The 17,084-nt window shown below is 42.9% G+C and overlaps 1 protein-coding gene across 1 annotated transcript in view; it reads left to right on the top strand.

Moving 5' to 3' along the window:
* The window catches only part of atp2b4 (ATPase plasma membrane Ca2+ transporting 4), a gene marked incomplete at its 3' end in the record, with an annotated part of 262,124 nt that overhangs the window by 81,977 nt on the left and 163,063 nt on the right, over positions 1-17,084 (top strand). The window contains exon 2 of the mRNA XM_084315824.1: positions 16,610-17,084. This exon is cut by the window's right edge and continues 63 nt beyond it. Within this exon, the coding sequence (XP_084171950.1) occupies positions 16,955-17,084 (130 nt within the window). The 5' untranslated portion in view covers positions 16,610-16,954. The remainder of the gene's footprint in view (positions 1-16,609) is intronic.

A 17,084-nucleotide genomic window follows, 5' to 3' on the forward strand; every position in this document is an offset into this window, starting at 1 on the left:
AATATATTCGGTTGGGAACCATTGACCGTGCACGCTCATGTGGCATTTTCATGCTTGTGCACACACACACACACACACACACACACACACACACACACACACACACACACACACACACACACACACACACACACACACACACACACACCGTATCGGTCTAATGCAGCCTAGAATCTCAAATCTGATCAGCTGGCCTCTGTTATACATGAACACTCAAAGAAACACACACACACACTGGTTACCCAGCACATTCCCAACCTCAGAGTGGTTAGCCGACAGCACAGATGACCAAACGTGGTAACCGTGGTAACTCTGCTATGATGTCACTTGCCATGTGCCGTATGGAGCCTGGAGACGGAGATCCTCTCCTGGGATGTGACATTTACTGGTGAGGTAAATTGTATGGAGATTGAGTCTGAATATCCCTAGTTTGAATAGATGAACTGTGTGTGTTTTTATACTTTACTATACTTGTGAGAACTAGGTTTTGACAAACCGCCTTTTAACATGAGGACATTTTGGGTTGTGTGGACATTTTGGTTGGTCCTCCTCACACGAAAGAGTACAGAGTTAAGGGTTAGAATTAGAGTTGGCTTAAAGGAACACTTACGCTTACCGTCTTCTCTAGAGTCCGACGAGAAGGGAGATACCAGTTTCCTCTATCCGACTGCAAGCTAGCTTAGCTTAGCACAAATGAATGGACACGGATACGGATCAGTTAGCCCAGCTAACCTCTCCCAGAGTTTTAAGCTGTGCTAGTGGTCCGCACCGGCCACTTGGCTCAGTAATGGTAGAACTCTGTTCTCCATCTGTCATTGAGTCCTCTGTGGTGTCGAGCCATGGCTGTTCTCTATTAGCTGCAGCAGTACATTAACCCCTCATCAGCAGCATCAACAACTAACGTTAGCTTAGCTTAGGAGTCCATGGTCAAGTTGTATTAATTCCCAGAGTTTTCCAAACTAAATACTTTTGTTTCAAGTTTTGCAATCATCTTTAAATGTCACAACATTGCATTTAGCTGCATTATCATTAAATGTAGTAAAGTGAATGTTCTGCCCCGTCGGCCATGACTGACTGACTGGAGAGCACAGACCACTGGCAGCTTCAGCGTCGTTAGGGGGTGGAAATATCGATAGCAACACTGTTTGTCCAGGCGCTTATCAATATTTAGATACTGACCAATCAGGAGCCGGTACCAATTAGTACCGGTTTTTCGGTACCCATCTTTACTGAGGGGAATGACTGTAGCTGTGTCTCGATTCATGGGTCATGGCTGTCGAATGCTGCGTCTGAAGCCCATCACTCCCAGAGCGACCTGGAGATCCACGCATCCATCACAAATCTGCTGCATTACTGCAATGCTCTCCATGCTGGCATTGATCAGGCATCACCCCAGTCCTGGCCTCACTCCACTGGCTCCCCATCCGTCACCACATTGATTTTAAAGTACTTTGAACTGTTTTTAAATCCCTAAATGGCCTGGCCCCACAGTACCTGACCGAGCTCCTGCGTCTCCACACCCCATCCAGAGCCCTAAGGTCAGCCGACCAACTGCTGCTAAAGGTACCCAGGTCTAGGCTCAAAACCAGAGGGGACAGACAGAGCCTTTTCCATAGCCGCCCCTAAACTAAAGGGTCAGCCCAGACCCTTGATGTCTTTAAGTCCCAGTTCCAGTTTAAGACTCACCTATTCTCCCTGGCCTTTGACCAGAGCTGAGCCTACCTCCTAGGTTGCTACTTTTAGTCCCTTTATGCCATATTTTTGTAATCTACACACACCCTGGTCTATGAAGGACACACCTTTGTAGACCACGTATTTCGAAGGCTACAACCCCTGAATTGAGACACAGCTTGTAAGTCTATACATGGTCCTCACAAGTTTAGTAAAACAAGTCTGTGTGTATAATGTGTATGGTTATGTGTGTATGTGTTAGGGCTGACCCCTATTAGTCGATTAGTCGACTAATCGGTCGAAAGGAGCCGTAGTCGACTAGCCAACCTTAGTAAAAAAAAGAATAATAAAAAATGTATAATTCTTTTCTTTTTTTACATTTTTTATCATTCTTTCCAAAGGAAAAGAGGCCTAGAAGCTTGGCTAACGCTAATGGCACGTATACCAGAGGCTAACTGCCTAAGAAAACAGGCACAGAGGCACTGAAAGAGGATTTCACCCATCTAATGAACACATAGACTAGACAAATATCAAGATGTATCCATCAGTGGACGAATTGCATGCTTTTGCAGAGGACAAGAAGCCTTCAGTCGACTCCTTCAGACATTAAGCACCCCCACAGCCCAAATGGAATGATACAAAACATTTAATACAAAATTTAAAAAATATTATACTTTTTTTTTTTTTTCGACAAATAGTCGACTAACGGCAATTTTTTTGCCAATCATAGTCGACCATCCAAATCCTTAGTCGGGGACAGCCCTAGTATGTGTATGCATGCACACGTGTGTTACAGTAGTTTGTGCACATTGGTGTATATGTGCAGACTTGTGTTTGTATGTGCATGCATCTGTGTTTGTGTGTGTGTTGTAGGCAGTATAATGTGGCATTATACCGATGCTGGCTGTGCTCTTGGGCCAGGCAGCTCGGGTTGTCAGTTTGGTTGCCCCAGGTGGAAACGACATATTCACGTGGATTAGCTCGAGCAACTATCGCTATATAGTTTCATTACGACTGGCCTGGGCAAAGGGTTAAGTTCCCTGGGCAAAGGGTTAAGTTCCCTGGGCAAAGGGTTAAGTTGCCTGGGCAAAGGGAAAGGGTTAAGTGGCCTGGGCAAAGGGTTAAGTGGCCTCTGCAAAGGGTTAAGTGGCCTGGGCAAAGGGTTAAGTTGGGGTGCTTGCTGAGAGGGGGGGGGTGCTGAGTGTACTAGTTAGCACTCACCATAGAGAGAGGGGGGTGCTGAGTAGGGATGGGAATCGAGAATCGGAATCGATTGGGAACCGGTTCCTAATTGTCCGATTCCTGGAATCGCATGCCTCCGTGACTATCGATTCCTCTTCTCGATGCCATGTTTTTCCGACAGTTGCGCATTTAAAAACAATAACGTTAGCGCCACGCATGTTGCTAACGAATTCTCTTTTGCAATAACAACCTGTTGAATGCAAAGTGTTCAATAGATAAAATTTGTTCTCAAATGCATAATTTTTTTTAAGTGTATAGTTAATAATTTTTTTACAGTTTTTGTATTTTTCTGACATGGGGGCTCAACAATAAATGATAAATGACAATCAGAAATGTCAAGTTGCATGTTGTTATTCTAACCAGCTTAGTTCTGTTGCATTTCCAATTTTTTGTATTTAAATTATAAATGTAACAGGAATCGATAAGGGAATCGACAGAATCGGATCGATAAGCAGAATTGATAATGGAATCGGATCGATAAAATCTGATAAATTCCCATTCCTAGTGCTGAGTATACTAGTTAGTAGTGATGCACGATATATTGGCCGCCGATATGTTTTGGTCTTAAATTGTTTCAAAATATCAAATAAGTTACAAAAGTTTTAAAAAAAAATGCGTTTTGAAAAATAGCTCTTTATTTGATTATCATAAAGTGTTTTCTATACAGAGATATCGACATCGGTAAATATCAGTATCGGCCAGAACAGCAATATTAATATCGGTTATCGTATCGGCCACAATTTTCACATCGGTGCATCACTACTAGTTAGCACTCACCATAGAGAGAGGGGGGTGCTGAGTGTACTAGTTAGTAGCGGTGGGAATCGCCAGAGACCTCACGATACGATACTATCGCGATACTTGCGTCACGATACGATACTATCGCGATACTAAATATATCGCGATACGCTGAGTATTGCGAGAATTATTATTATAATCTTTTTGATCACGTTTAATTTATTATCTTTTTTCAACTGCAAAGTAAAACTTTGTCAACATGTTTTATCTAATCAAATAAAGTTCAGTCTGTTCATCTCATTTCAATCATTTTTATTGCAGAACATGGTATTTTCTCAAGCAGACAGATGTAAACACTGTAATCTGTGTTGCATGTACCTGACAAACTGAACTGTTTGTATTACAGTCATATTCCAACTTAACTGTGTGTGTGTGTGTGTGTGTGTGTGTGTGTGGACTACTGTACTATTACAGGTATTCAAATGAACAATGCAACTTCCTTATAATTTTTTTTTTTTTTATGAATAATTAAATAGCGATGCTTGGCGTCCCTGTATCGATACCGATATCGATTCCCCCACCCCTACTAGTTAGCAGTCACCATAGAGAGAGGGGGGTGCTGAGTGTACTAGTTAGCACTCAGTATATAGAGAGAGGGGGGTGCTGAGTGTACTAGTTAGCACTCACCACAGATGGAGGGGGTTGCTGAGTGTATTCAAGGGAGAGAGAGAGAGAGAATGGGGTGGGCAAGGATAGAGAGAGAGAGAGAGAGCTACACATCCACCAACTCGTACCACTTCTCCCACCAGGGAGGGAATTAGTCACTACTAGCTGTTGTGCAGTGGAAGTGTGTATGTCTGGTGTGTGTGGGCATGAAATACGATGATGATGATGTGTGTGTGTGTGTGTGTGTGTGTGTGGCGCTCCTCTAGGGTCTCCATGACACACTAAACAGTAGAAAATAGAGGTCAGCCTTTGATGTGCGCTTATGTGATCTTTAGTGATGTGTTGGAATGTGACGCTCTCACACAGGCCTGGCAGAATTAGCATATCGTGCTCCACTTGGTTCAGATGAGCTGCAGCACAGTGGGTCGGGTTATAGAATGGGTTTAATACCCCGATAAACAGTGTTGTAATTGCGGCGCCCAGGCACAACCCAACCGGGTCGCCATGGAGCCACAGTCACCGCGGGTCGCTCCCGTGTTCTGTACTCTGTATCCACTCGGCACCACCCCCTCACACTCCTTCACCGGCAGTGTGATGATGAGAGAGTCCCACTGATCCTCAACAAACATGAGGCCTTCAGGCCTTCATGCCCTATTTGTCACTGTACTGTGTCCACAAAGGCCTTTAATGGAATACCAGACATGTCCACCATAGCAAGTCCAACCTTCCAGCTGGGAGATACATTTACTGTCTGTTTACACATTACATTACATTTAGTCATTTAGCTGAACGCTTTTATCCAAAGCGACTTGCAAGTTCTGTACGACAAGTCAGCAGGAAGGGCACAACGTTTACAGCTGAGTAACAATGTTCATCAGACAGTGCTGAAACTTGGGTGCTGCAGTGATGAGTGCATAGTTGTAAAGACATTTTAGTATAGTAGGAAGAGTGCATGATAGTAGGGCTGTCACTAACGACTATTTTTGTTATTGATTAATCAGTTGATTATTTTATCGATCAGTCGATTAATCATTAACCATTAATTTACCTGACAAATCTATTTCAATTGAAAATTTCTAAATGTTTAATGAGTATCCTCATCCTTTTTAGCTTTAGATTTAAAAAAAACTACCAGCCAGAGAGATTATTACCGGCCATAAATAGCTTTTTAGTATATTTCCATGAATTATTATATGTATTGTGTGTCATCTCTCCACTCCACACTATGGTAGATACGATTATAATGTATTTTTTATATATAGGCTATATACATATTTAAATCAATATCTTTCTATTGAATAAAATAGGCTCAGGAATCAGGATTGTTAAAGCTAATTAGCCTAATCCATGTGAAAAAGAGTAGCCTATAGTAAATGTATGCACACACACACGAGAGGGAGAATAGCTTATAGCAGACTTAATGATGTTACAATATTCTTGCTAATGAAGTGAAATATTTAATCATCAACTATCATGTTCGTTTTTATAGTGTACATTTTGGCTACTTCATTGATCATCATCATTGAACGTACAGAGAGAACTCCATGAAACTGATTGTATCGGCAACCGTTCCTAAGGAGAAAATGCCATAGGTCGACGAATCGTGACAGCTGCCCTATAATTGAAAGATTCTAAACATTGTGTGGAAAGTTGACAGTTGGATGGTCAAACTACACCTCAACTGAGAAATAGTTCCTTTACTGATCATTTGAAAATCGCTACATTAGCTCATAAAAACTAGAGATGTTCCGATACCATTTTTCCCTTTCCGATCCGATTCCGATACCTAAGCTTTGGGTATCGGCCGATACCGATATTTATCCGATACCAGTGCATAAAAAAAAATTAAATTTTTTTTTATATAAATTATACTTTTTTTTTTTTTTTTTTTTCAGATACTGTTATACTGTTTTTTAGTAATAACTAGAACGTATGGTATTTATTCAACAACAGGCGATTGTATAGATTTGTATTAGTATCATTAATCAATGAGTATGGGCTGCAGCACTGCAGATATACCCTACTCCAATGATCCACACGGACATTAAACGGTGTTGCACTCGCTACTCAGTGGCTCTGCAGATATACCCTATTCAGTCTGTAAGCTAGTGGCAGACGTTCATGTTGTGATTTTTGATGCAAAATAAATATTCAACATTCTCTTTTGAAACTCCGCCTCAAACTCTTATCCTTTGGCACTTGCTGTACTTTGCTTGCAGGTCTGCAGCCATTATTGCTGGATTATGTGAATAGCACCAACTTTAGACACGGTAACGTTATCAAGCTAAGCTAACTGACCTAGCTCGCCTTCCCGCATCGACATTAAGATAACGTTAGTAATAGTCAGCTAACGCTAGTCCGTAGCTACTTAACTTAAATACAATTCACCGTGGGTGCATTATTGTTGATAGACGGTCACGGACAGTGTTAGGTCCTGGAGAAAGGACAGGCGATCATCTGATTTGATGTAACGTTAAAAGCGGATGTTGTTCCAACTAGCTATCTTTCCAGCTAATGCTATCATAACACCAGCCAAACACATCCCGATTCCCGTCCGAGCTCCCCGTCACACCGCACTGTCGGGGACAATGGAATTTAAGAAAGTGTATCTGCTGTTAAAATGACACAGCATCACACTTTAAAACATGTTCATTTTATAATCCTCACTCTCCGCAGGACTCGGCAGGAGATAAATTACATCATGGGATCGGAGGCTAGAATTTACGTGTACTCGCCGATACCGATACTAGCATTTTAGGCAGTATCGGCGGCATTTCCGATACTAGTATCGGTATCGGAACAACTCTAATAAAAACAAGTAAGTTACCTTTGACACAGAAAGATATATTAGACGGATTAATGTTGCCGTATAGTTTGTTTATACTTCAGAACTATTGAGACACCTGGGAGGAACGGTGCTGTTGACAGCGGGGACAGCAGTGGTCGCTAGCTTACTTGTTGATTACCTTAGATACGGTAAGAGGTAACTGAAACTGATTTCTCCTGTGAGCTAGCTTAGCTTAGGTAGCACTAGCAGCTAACGTTAGTTTAAAATGTTTTTAACCGCGACCGGTATATAGTAATGGCGAGAATATAAAGCATGTTAAAGACACATTTATTGGACCCGTTGCTCGCAGAGTTTACATAGAAACAGCGAGACTCCCAAGAGGAGTTATCACAGGCTATAGAACGAATAAGAGAAGTTAATTCTATTTTGAACGTGATTCACTGCGCATTAGTTAGATTACACGTTGCGCATGTTATGACTTTGAACGTCTGCCATTTCCACCGCAAAAGGCACATTTAACATTACGACGCGTCGATCATGAATATGCAAATCGACGACATTTCGACTAGGTCGACGAATCGTGACAGCCCTACATGAGAGGGTTTATTTAAAAAAAAGAAAAAAAAATCATTACGTTGCGTCTCACTGAGACGGTTTTCGGGTTAGTGAGTTAGTGAGAAGGATATGAAGAAGATATATGGAGGGGAGTTACCGTGGTGTTACGGGAGAATATGAGATCCAAGGAGCTGCCTGCTTTGTGAGTGGGAGGCATGACAGTGGGAGTCAGGTCAAAGGATTGTAGGAGAGAGACCACCGTGTCTGACTGAGATGAGTCAGGCAGGTTGAGTGCCATCTTCTGGGAAAGAGCTTAGAAGCATGTCCAGCTCGTCTGGGAAGTGATCGAGGGGACCTGGAGGGCGATATAGAGTAACAATGGTGAGATTGAATGGATTAGAGACCGATACTGCATGGTATTCGAGAGAGGAGAGTGACAGAGCTGGAAGTGATATTGAATTTGTGGACCATGAGGGAGAGGTCAAAATACCAGTGCCGCCATCACGTCTGGAGGGTTGTGTGTGAGAAGATATAGTTTGTAGATGAGGCTGTTTACTTGAAGAATCCAAAAATATCTTATATTGATAAACAACACACAGATTCTAATCTCTTTTATAGGAGCCAACGCACTCATGGGTTATACCTTATTTCTATTGGCTTAGTTGCCTACACTACACTTTCAGAGCCCAAGCTTAACCTTGATTTACCGGTTGAATGCCCACCATCCACTTCAATGTTAGCGTTAATAACGCCTAATCTATGTTTTAAATTATGGCTATGTGTCTAATCTGCCCGTCGCTTATCAATGACTCGTTTTCCAGTCAACATTGTCGAAGCGGATTGTTTTTTTATCGGTTCATTTTCGTTTTATAGCATTTTGAAAAGCCCTCGTTTAAGGAAAATATAAAAATTCCATGATAAAAGACATTTACTGGAATATTCTAGAATACACAAAAACGTTGTCATTTTTCGGCCTATTTATGAATAGTTTTCAAATAAACGCTAGATTATCGATAGTATATGTGTACGTAGTACGTATGCACGCTAGAGACGCGATCTGAAAAATCGATTCTCTTAGTTCCTCATCAGCGATCGCGCACACAGAGACACATCACACATAGGGCAAACGCTGACTGACCTGCAGTTACACAGGGATATACGATAGGGGGCGCTTTTTTCCATTCTGAGCTGCTGGAGGAGCTGCTGTACCAACGGGAGACTCGGTTGATGAAATATGAAATCAGATCGCTAATAAAAAAATTAAACGCTAATACACATCGTGGGCATTCAGGCATTGGGCTGATAAAACAAGATATGATGTCATGGGCACTGAAAGTGTTAAAGTCTACATTTCAGAATACAATGGGGCTTAGCTGTATTTAGGTTATTGTATTATATGAATGTTTATTTTTGATGAGAGAGTCCCACTGATCCTCAACAAACATGATGCCTTCAGGCCTTTATGCCCTATTTGTCACTGTACTGTGTCCACAAATGCCTTTAATGGAATACCAGACATGTCCACCATAGCAAGTCCAACCTTCCAGCTGGGAGATACATTTACTGTCTGTTTACATTACATTACATTTAGTCATTTAGCTGAACGCTTTTATCCAAAGCGACTTGCAAGTTCTGTACGACAAGTCAGCAGGAAGGGTACAACCAGACCAGGCTGCAGAAACAAATGAGTGGGGGGGCATAAAATGTTCTCGGGGGGGGCACAATGGTTTTTCAACACAGGTTCCCTTTTATATGTTTCAGCTGGGACAGCGGCGCTGTGGCTTGCTTGGCACTAAACAGCAGAGAGGCAATTGAAAAATCGAATTTCTCTATCTTAAGAACATTCACTTATACAAAAACAGACTGAACGGATATATATAACAGACCTGCTGGGACTGAGAGCAGGGGACACAAACAGGCTGGATAAGATGGTCAGGAAGGCCAGTAGCGTGGTTGGGGTGGAGCTGGACTCTAGCGAGGGTGGCGGAGAGGAGGAACCTTGCTAAGCTCCAGGCCATCAGGGAAAACCCCTCCCACCCACTATACACAGACTTGGCTGACAGGAGGAGCATGTTATAGGCTCACACTACCTAAATGCAGCACTGAACGGCACAGGAAGTCCTTCGTTCCGACAGCCATCAGACTATACAATGCATCACTGCATTCCTGGACTCTTACTTTTTAAACAGCACTGGGCAATATTACACCTACTCTAGACGTCAGTATATTTTTACTGTATTTATTTACTGTATCTTTTATTCTATTTTTATTCTATTTCATTTTATTCTATTCTTAGGCCATTTGTTTTGTTATTCTTATTCGTGACTTGTTCTGTCTAAATGTTTAATGTTGAGTGATTTGCAGTGTCAAATTTCCCTCAGGATAATACATTTCTATTCTATTCTATATCTTTGAAAAGTCTCCATTTATTCAACACTTCTGAATTCACTCACACTGATTTAGATCGGACTCCCAGTTTTGTCTTATAGCCAATACTGAGGAGGGTAGGGATAGGGATATGATGTTATATAGTTTAGATATTGAGCCTTTGATTGCAACCTTCACCTCCAAGATGCGGTCGATCACAGTTTTTGGAGGTGTATGGGGGAACTGAGCAAATTTGTTCTTAACTAAATCACGTATCTGTAGATATCTGAAAAAATTTGTTTTTGGTAAGTTAAACTTTAGGGACAGGTTGTGTGAAAGACATAAATGAACTGTCTCGGTACAAATCATAAATGCTCACAATGCCATTCTTAAACCAGTTGCTGAAGGTTTCATCCACCATAGAGGGAGGGAAAAGGAAGTTTTTGTGGACAGGTGACGATGGTGACATGGCGTGGAGACCAAAGTGTTTTCTGAACTGGGACCAGATCCGGAGGGAGTGTTGTACTAAGAGGTTGTTGGTGTACTGGGCGGTTGTGACTGGGAGCGAAGAGCAAAGTAAGGATTGCAAATATGTTCTAGAACAAGATGCCCTTTCCATGTCCACCCATGCCGGCACCCACTGACAGAGTCCGTAATGGGAATGACTCCAATAGAGAATGCTGTGAATATTTGCAGCCCAATAGTAGGCCAAGAAATTGGGTAGTGCAAAGCCTCCCTGTGATTTAGGCTTCTGGAGAGCGATTTTATTTATTCGGACTGGGCGTTTATTCCAGATACAATCTGATATTGCCCTGTCGAGGGCTTTGAAAAATGATCGCACACACTCACTTTAAACAAACAACTCACTGCAGCACCCACTTTACCCACTTTAGAACACCTAAACACACTTTATATTTATTGGCAAATAATTTGCACTACAACCCATACCTCATTACACCTTACTGTAAATTGTACCTAAATTGTACCTCATCCCATTTCTGCATTGTACTGTATAGTATATAGTATATTGTATTCAGGGGAGGAAATTAGGCCACTTTACTCGCCAATTGCGAGTATTTTTTACGTTTGGCGAGTAATTCATGAAGAGCACTCGCCAGTCTGGCGAGTACTAGTAATTACAAAACAAAACAAAAAAATCATTCTGCAATCTGCTGATTCGCTCACTGACACAAACCGAACTCTGACTCCCCCCTTGATTCCTCCCATTTGCGCCACATAATAATCAGACCATAACCAATGAACATCATCGTTGTACAGATGCGCTCTAAGCTCCTCCAATGAACACTCGTTTTCTAGAAGATGCCGCCCATCTAGGGGAAGTGGACAGACCACTGACTGCGCGCAGACCTACAAACTCCTGCCACCGGCAGCCGGCTTGACAACGTAGACAAACTTACAAAAACACATGAGTGGATGAAAATAATTGCATGTAGAGTCGTCGCTTTCGGATATCGGTGCGGTCTGACATGGGGGCGAACAACAGCACGCGACGCGTCTCCTTCGAGTCGGATGAGAATGACAAGTCAACAACATTAGCCGGCTAGCTACCTAGCATGTAACAAGCTACCATAACGCGCATTCAACATAGTGGACTATACTGAGCGGCTTTGCTTAAATGCAGCCGAGTGACATTTTATTATTACCGGGTTTCCCAGCATATCACCACTCGCCCATATGCCCTTCACAACGGTGATGTTGTCATATTTGGCATTCAGAATACACCCGCTGAACCCCTAGCGTTGTCGATTCGGTTCCAATGTATTGTCATCTTACAGCACAAGTACAGTACAACCAGAATACATTTGGCATACAACCAGAGTGCAAATGTAACAAGTCAAGTTCAAGTTGTTTTATTTAGCTATTACATTACAGTGAAATGCTTGGTTCTTTCACTGCCCAACCCAGTATTGATTGAAAACTTTATTAACAGATTGCAGAATGGGTACAATACAGTACAGCTCAATACACACAATTGTTAAGGGGATGCAGACCAGAGAAGGACTTTAGTCTTGTTTACATCAGGGTCCCCCATTTCAGTCCTGTTTGCTTAATGCCTTGTCCACTTCCTCCACACTCCAATATGTTATGATGAATTGAAAATGGGGGACCCTGATGTAAACAAGATGAAAGTCTTTCTCTGGTCTGCATCCCCTTAACAATTGTATGTATTGAACTGTACTGTACCCATTCTGCAATCTGTTAATACACTTTTCAATCAATCAATCCCTTCAACCCTGCTCCTGTCAAACCTGCTCTTTCCATTCCCTCCATCATGTCCCCCCTTTCTGATGAATATTTCCTGCACTTAAGAGTCAGACACACATTCCTAGTAGTTGAGCTGTGATGAATGAAAACTTTATTTAACAGATTGCAGAATGGGTACAGTACAGTACGGCTCAATACATGCAATTGTTAAGGGGATGCAGACCAGAGAAAGACTTTCGTCTTGTTTACATCAGGGTCCCCCATTTTCAATTCATCATTCAGTATAACCTAGACCAGCCCAACCCAGCATCTTTCACTGCCCAGTTCAGCCCAACCCAGTCCAGAATAGTTCCCTCTTTCATGTTAATATGTGATTTAATGATGTAATATTTTGAAGAGTAGAGACAGTGTGATTAATTTACTATGATTGAAAATCAATTTAGACGAAGACGTACAAAGAAGTAATTATCACAATTAGCGATTTTTTTTGTCTGGTAAAAAATCTATTTGGCTGGTAAAAAAAATCAGATACCCGCCAGTTGGCTGGTAAGCCAAAAAGTTAGTTTCCTCCCCTGATTGTATTGTAACTCAATTACTTCTCTACTCTGCATTGTACATTGTATATATGTATATATTGAACACTTTTGTCTATGTACTTTACTTCTATTTTATACTTACTATACTTTTATACTTATCTATTTTTATCTAGCACAATCTCTGGAGCAAAACAGAAAGAAGCATTTTATATAAAAGTATTCTGTACTTCTGTATGACAACTATTAAAGAAACTTGAAACTTGAAGAGAAATAAACCATTTGGATATCTTTGTTTTACACCGGAGCGGCTGTGGACATTATTTTTCTTTATCAATGAACGTACTACTCACGCGTAAGCAACTTTAACCAGTAGAGTGGACCGTCTGCCCTCATATCTCTGTTCAGATTACCAAAAAAATAAAGAATAAGCGAACTATTATTTATATATATATGACGCTTCTTCTCAAATTGACATTTTAAAACACATGTGTTTATAGTATTGCAATATATTGTGATATATTGAATTGTAACCCTTGTATTGTTGCCACTTGCCTACTGCCCCTTTAACAACTTATCCTTGCTAAGTTTCACTTTCACTTCTAGAGGGAATTTAACTTCACGACGAGACTGAATACTAGAGAACAGATGACATATTACAACAATGGCAGAGGATTATTTGGATTTAAACACACTGGAGCTCAGATGATCTGTCCGGAAAAGTGTGTTTCTTTTTTTTATTTGATGAGCTGTGCCTGTGAGTCCGGCGGGGGAGAATGTTGATGCGTTTGTTGGCGCGTGTGTGACGTGTGTCTGCGACACGTGTGTGTTTCTTTCGATTGGTTTCATTTGGTTAACGTTATTGGGCGAACAAGAAAACGCAGCTGTTCCAATGTAAATGTGCCTTTCTCCGTGCACTTTCGCCGCTCTGAACTGAAGTCGGGGACTGTGTGCCGCTCGCTGTTCTCGCACGGACCTCGCGAGTGCCTGCATGTGGGTGTGTTAGCTCTGTGGGGTGTATTCTCCGTATGGCTGCACGTACCGCACCGTGACGGCCGTACTGTAAATTCGCGGGATGAATACACTTACCGTTACACCCCTAATATTAGTAATATATATATATAATGGCAAGAATCTGGCCATACGATGCATATCATGATACAAGGGTTATGATTCAATGTCACATATATATATATATATATATATATATATATATATATATATATATATATATATATATATATATATATATATATATATATATATATATATTAGTGATGCACCGATGTGAAAATTGTGGCCGATACCGATAACCGATATTAATATTGCTGTTCTGGCCGATACCGATATTTACCGATGTCGATATCTCTGTATAGAAAACACTTTTTTATGATAATCAAATAAAGAGCTATTTTCCAAAACGCATAATTTTTTTACTTTTGTAACTTATTTTCAGAAATGACTGATATTTTGAAACTATTTAAGGCCAAAACATGTAAAAATAAAAAAAAAAGATTAAAAAAAAAAATAAAAAAAATTTATATCGGCCCTATCTTGATATCGGTCCGATACCGATGTGTAAAAAAACGGCCATATCGGCCGATATTATATCGGCGGCCGATATATCGTGCATCACTAATATATATATATATATATATATATATATATATATATATATTAGAGCTTTCTTAACATCTTAAACACATTAAAGCTCCAGTAGGCAACTTGGGAGACAGAGTTGAGTTTACCTGCCCAGCAGAGAAAGCTCTGCATCACTCAGGTCGGCAGGTGGTTCTGCACACTGTGTGTACCTTTTGACGAGGAACGCGATGCAAGGGTGGTTTTGATTGGACAACAGCTCCCTGCATCAATAACTAATCACTGTAAGCTTTGTATAATGAAATAACAAGACATTCAGGGGCCGTCTGGTCACGTACCATTCTTCCGGTCTGCAGTGATCCAGCTCTTCAGTCTAAATACTCTCATTCCCAGAGAGAGAGAGAGAGAGAGAGAGAGAGCGAGAGAGAGATGGAGAGGGAGAGAGAGGGAGGGAGAGGGAGGGAGAGGGAGGGAGAGAGAGGGGGAGAGAGGGAGGGAGAGAGGGAGGGAGAGGGAGGGAGAGAGAGGGAGAGAGAGGGGGAGAGAGAGGGGGAGAGAGAGGGGGAGAGAGGGAGGGAGAGAGGGAGGGAGAGAGGGAGGGAGAGAGAGGGGGAGAGAGAGAGGGAGAGAGAGAGGGAGAGAGAGAGAGAGAGAGAGAGAGAGAGAGAGAGAGAGAGAGAGAGAATATTATTGTCTATCTGGCTCTTTCATCACTGGGCTGGTAAACTTTACTTCCTCTACTATTATCTTCCTTCCTGCTCAATATCCTGCTAACTCACGAACACTGGTTCAGGATCAGCTGAAGGCCTTTCTGTTGTGGTCTGAGTACCTAATGGAGAGAAAAGGTGAAATACTGGCCTCATGTATTAAGTGCCGAATGGTTTTTGACTATAGCCCTGAATCTGTCTGACGGAGGAAAAAACACTATAATCATTAGGAAAATGTAATTCATTTAATTCCTGACCACCACCCAACCCAGAGAGACAGACACACTGTCAGCAAGAACAGCTGTCTGGCTGAACAGCTGCCTGGCTGAGCTGCTGCCTGGCTGAACAGCTGCCTGGCTGAACAGCTGCCTGGCTGAACAGCTGCCTGGCTGAGCTGCTGCCTGGCTGAACAGCTGCCTGGCTGAACAGCTGTCTGGCTGAACAGCTGTCTGGCTGAACAGCTGCCTGGCTGAGCTGCTGCCTGGCTGAACAGCTGCCTGGCTGAACAGCTGTCTGGCTGAACAGCTGTCTGGCTGAACAGCTGTCTGGCTGAACAGCTGCCTGGCTGAGCTGCTGTCTGGCTGAACAGCTGTCTGGCTGAACAGCTGTCTGGCTGAACAGCTGTCTGGCTGAACAGCTGCCTGGCTGAACAGCTGCCTGGCTGAGCTGCTGTCTGGCTGAACAGCTGCCTGGCTGAACAGCTGCCTGGCTGAACAGCTGCCTGGCTGAACAGCTGCCTGGCTGAACAGCTGCCTGGCTGAACAGCTGCCTGGCTGAGCTGCTGTCTGGCTGAACAGCTGCCTGGCTGAACAGCTGCCTGGCTGAGCTGCTGCCTGGCTGAGCTGCTGCCTGTCTGAGCTGCTGCCTGGCTGAACAGCTGCCTGGCTGAGCTGCTGTCTGGCTGAACAGCTGCCTGGCTGAACAGCTGCCTGGCTGAACAGCTGCCTGGCTGAACAGCTGCCTGGCTGAGCTGCTGCCTGGCTGAACAGCTGCCTGGCTGAGCTGCTGCCTGGCTGAACAGCTGCCTGGCTGAACAGTTGCCTGGCTGAGCTGCTGCCTGGCTGAACAGCTGCCTGGCTGAGCTGCTGCCTGGCTGAACAGCTGCCTGGCTGAGCTGCTGCCTGGCTGAGCTGCTGCCTGGCTGAGCTGCTGTAGCTTTCACTAGCCTGGACTGTTCACACCAGAGCATTTCACACAGGCACAGTAGGTGGTGATGCTGAAATCACCCGGGATCTTTGTGTTCACGTATCTCGGGCGAGGAACGTCCGGATCCACAATCAGTGTACAGGAAATTAAATAAAGAATCCATCATCATCCTCATCCTCATCCTCTAGCTGGTCCTAAAATAAACCTTGTGGACTTTGTTTTCCGTGCCTCGCGCCTCAAAGACGCTGCCAGAACTCATTTCATGGTTTCATCTCCTGCCTTTCTTTCTTTCCTTCCCCTCTCTCTCCCTTTTTATCGTGTCTAAAAAGCCATGTTCTCATGTCTGCTTCTCTCTCTCTCTCTCTCTGCAGTGTCGGTGTAGAAGAAGAAGAAGAAGAGGAGAGGAAGCCTGGCGGACCATGTCTCCAGCTCTGTTGCCGTGGTAACCGACTGAAGAACATGCACTTTCGGGTCAGGAGTTCACCTCAGATGTTCAACTTCCACACCTGCCGCCTTTGAGAACTACACTCGGTTTGAACTATTACTCATTTTTATTTGCACTACATTTTTTTCTTGGAAAAAAAGAAAAATCCTACTCTCGCAGCCGATTGGTGGAACGCGGTGCGAGAGCGTATTCCTAAAGACTTTGCACTAAAGTACAAGAAGAAGAACTCAACTAAAAGGACCCAGACGGTGGTCTTTAGAAGAGGAGGAAAATGGCCAACAATACGGAACATCCTCCGGGGAACTCGGTCGCCGAGGGCAACCATGAGGGGGAGTTTGGAATCGCCATGATGGATCTACGTGATCTGATGGAGTTGAGGAGTGGCGAGGCGGTCGCCAAGA

The sequence above is a fragment of the Notolepis coatsorum genome, assembly GCF_963971535.1.
Source record: "Notolepis coatsorum genome assembly, chromosome: 6".
Taxonomy (NCBI): Eukaryota; Metazoa; Chordata; class Actinopteri; order Aulopiformes; family Paralepididae; genus Notolepis; species Notolepis coatsorum.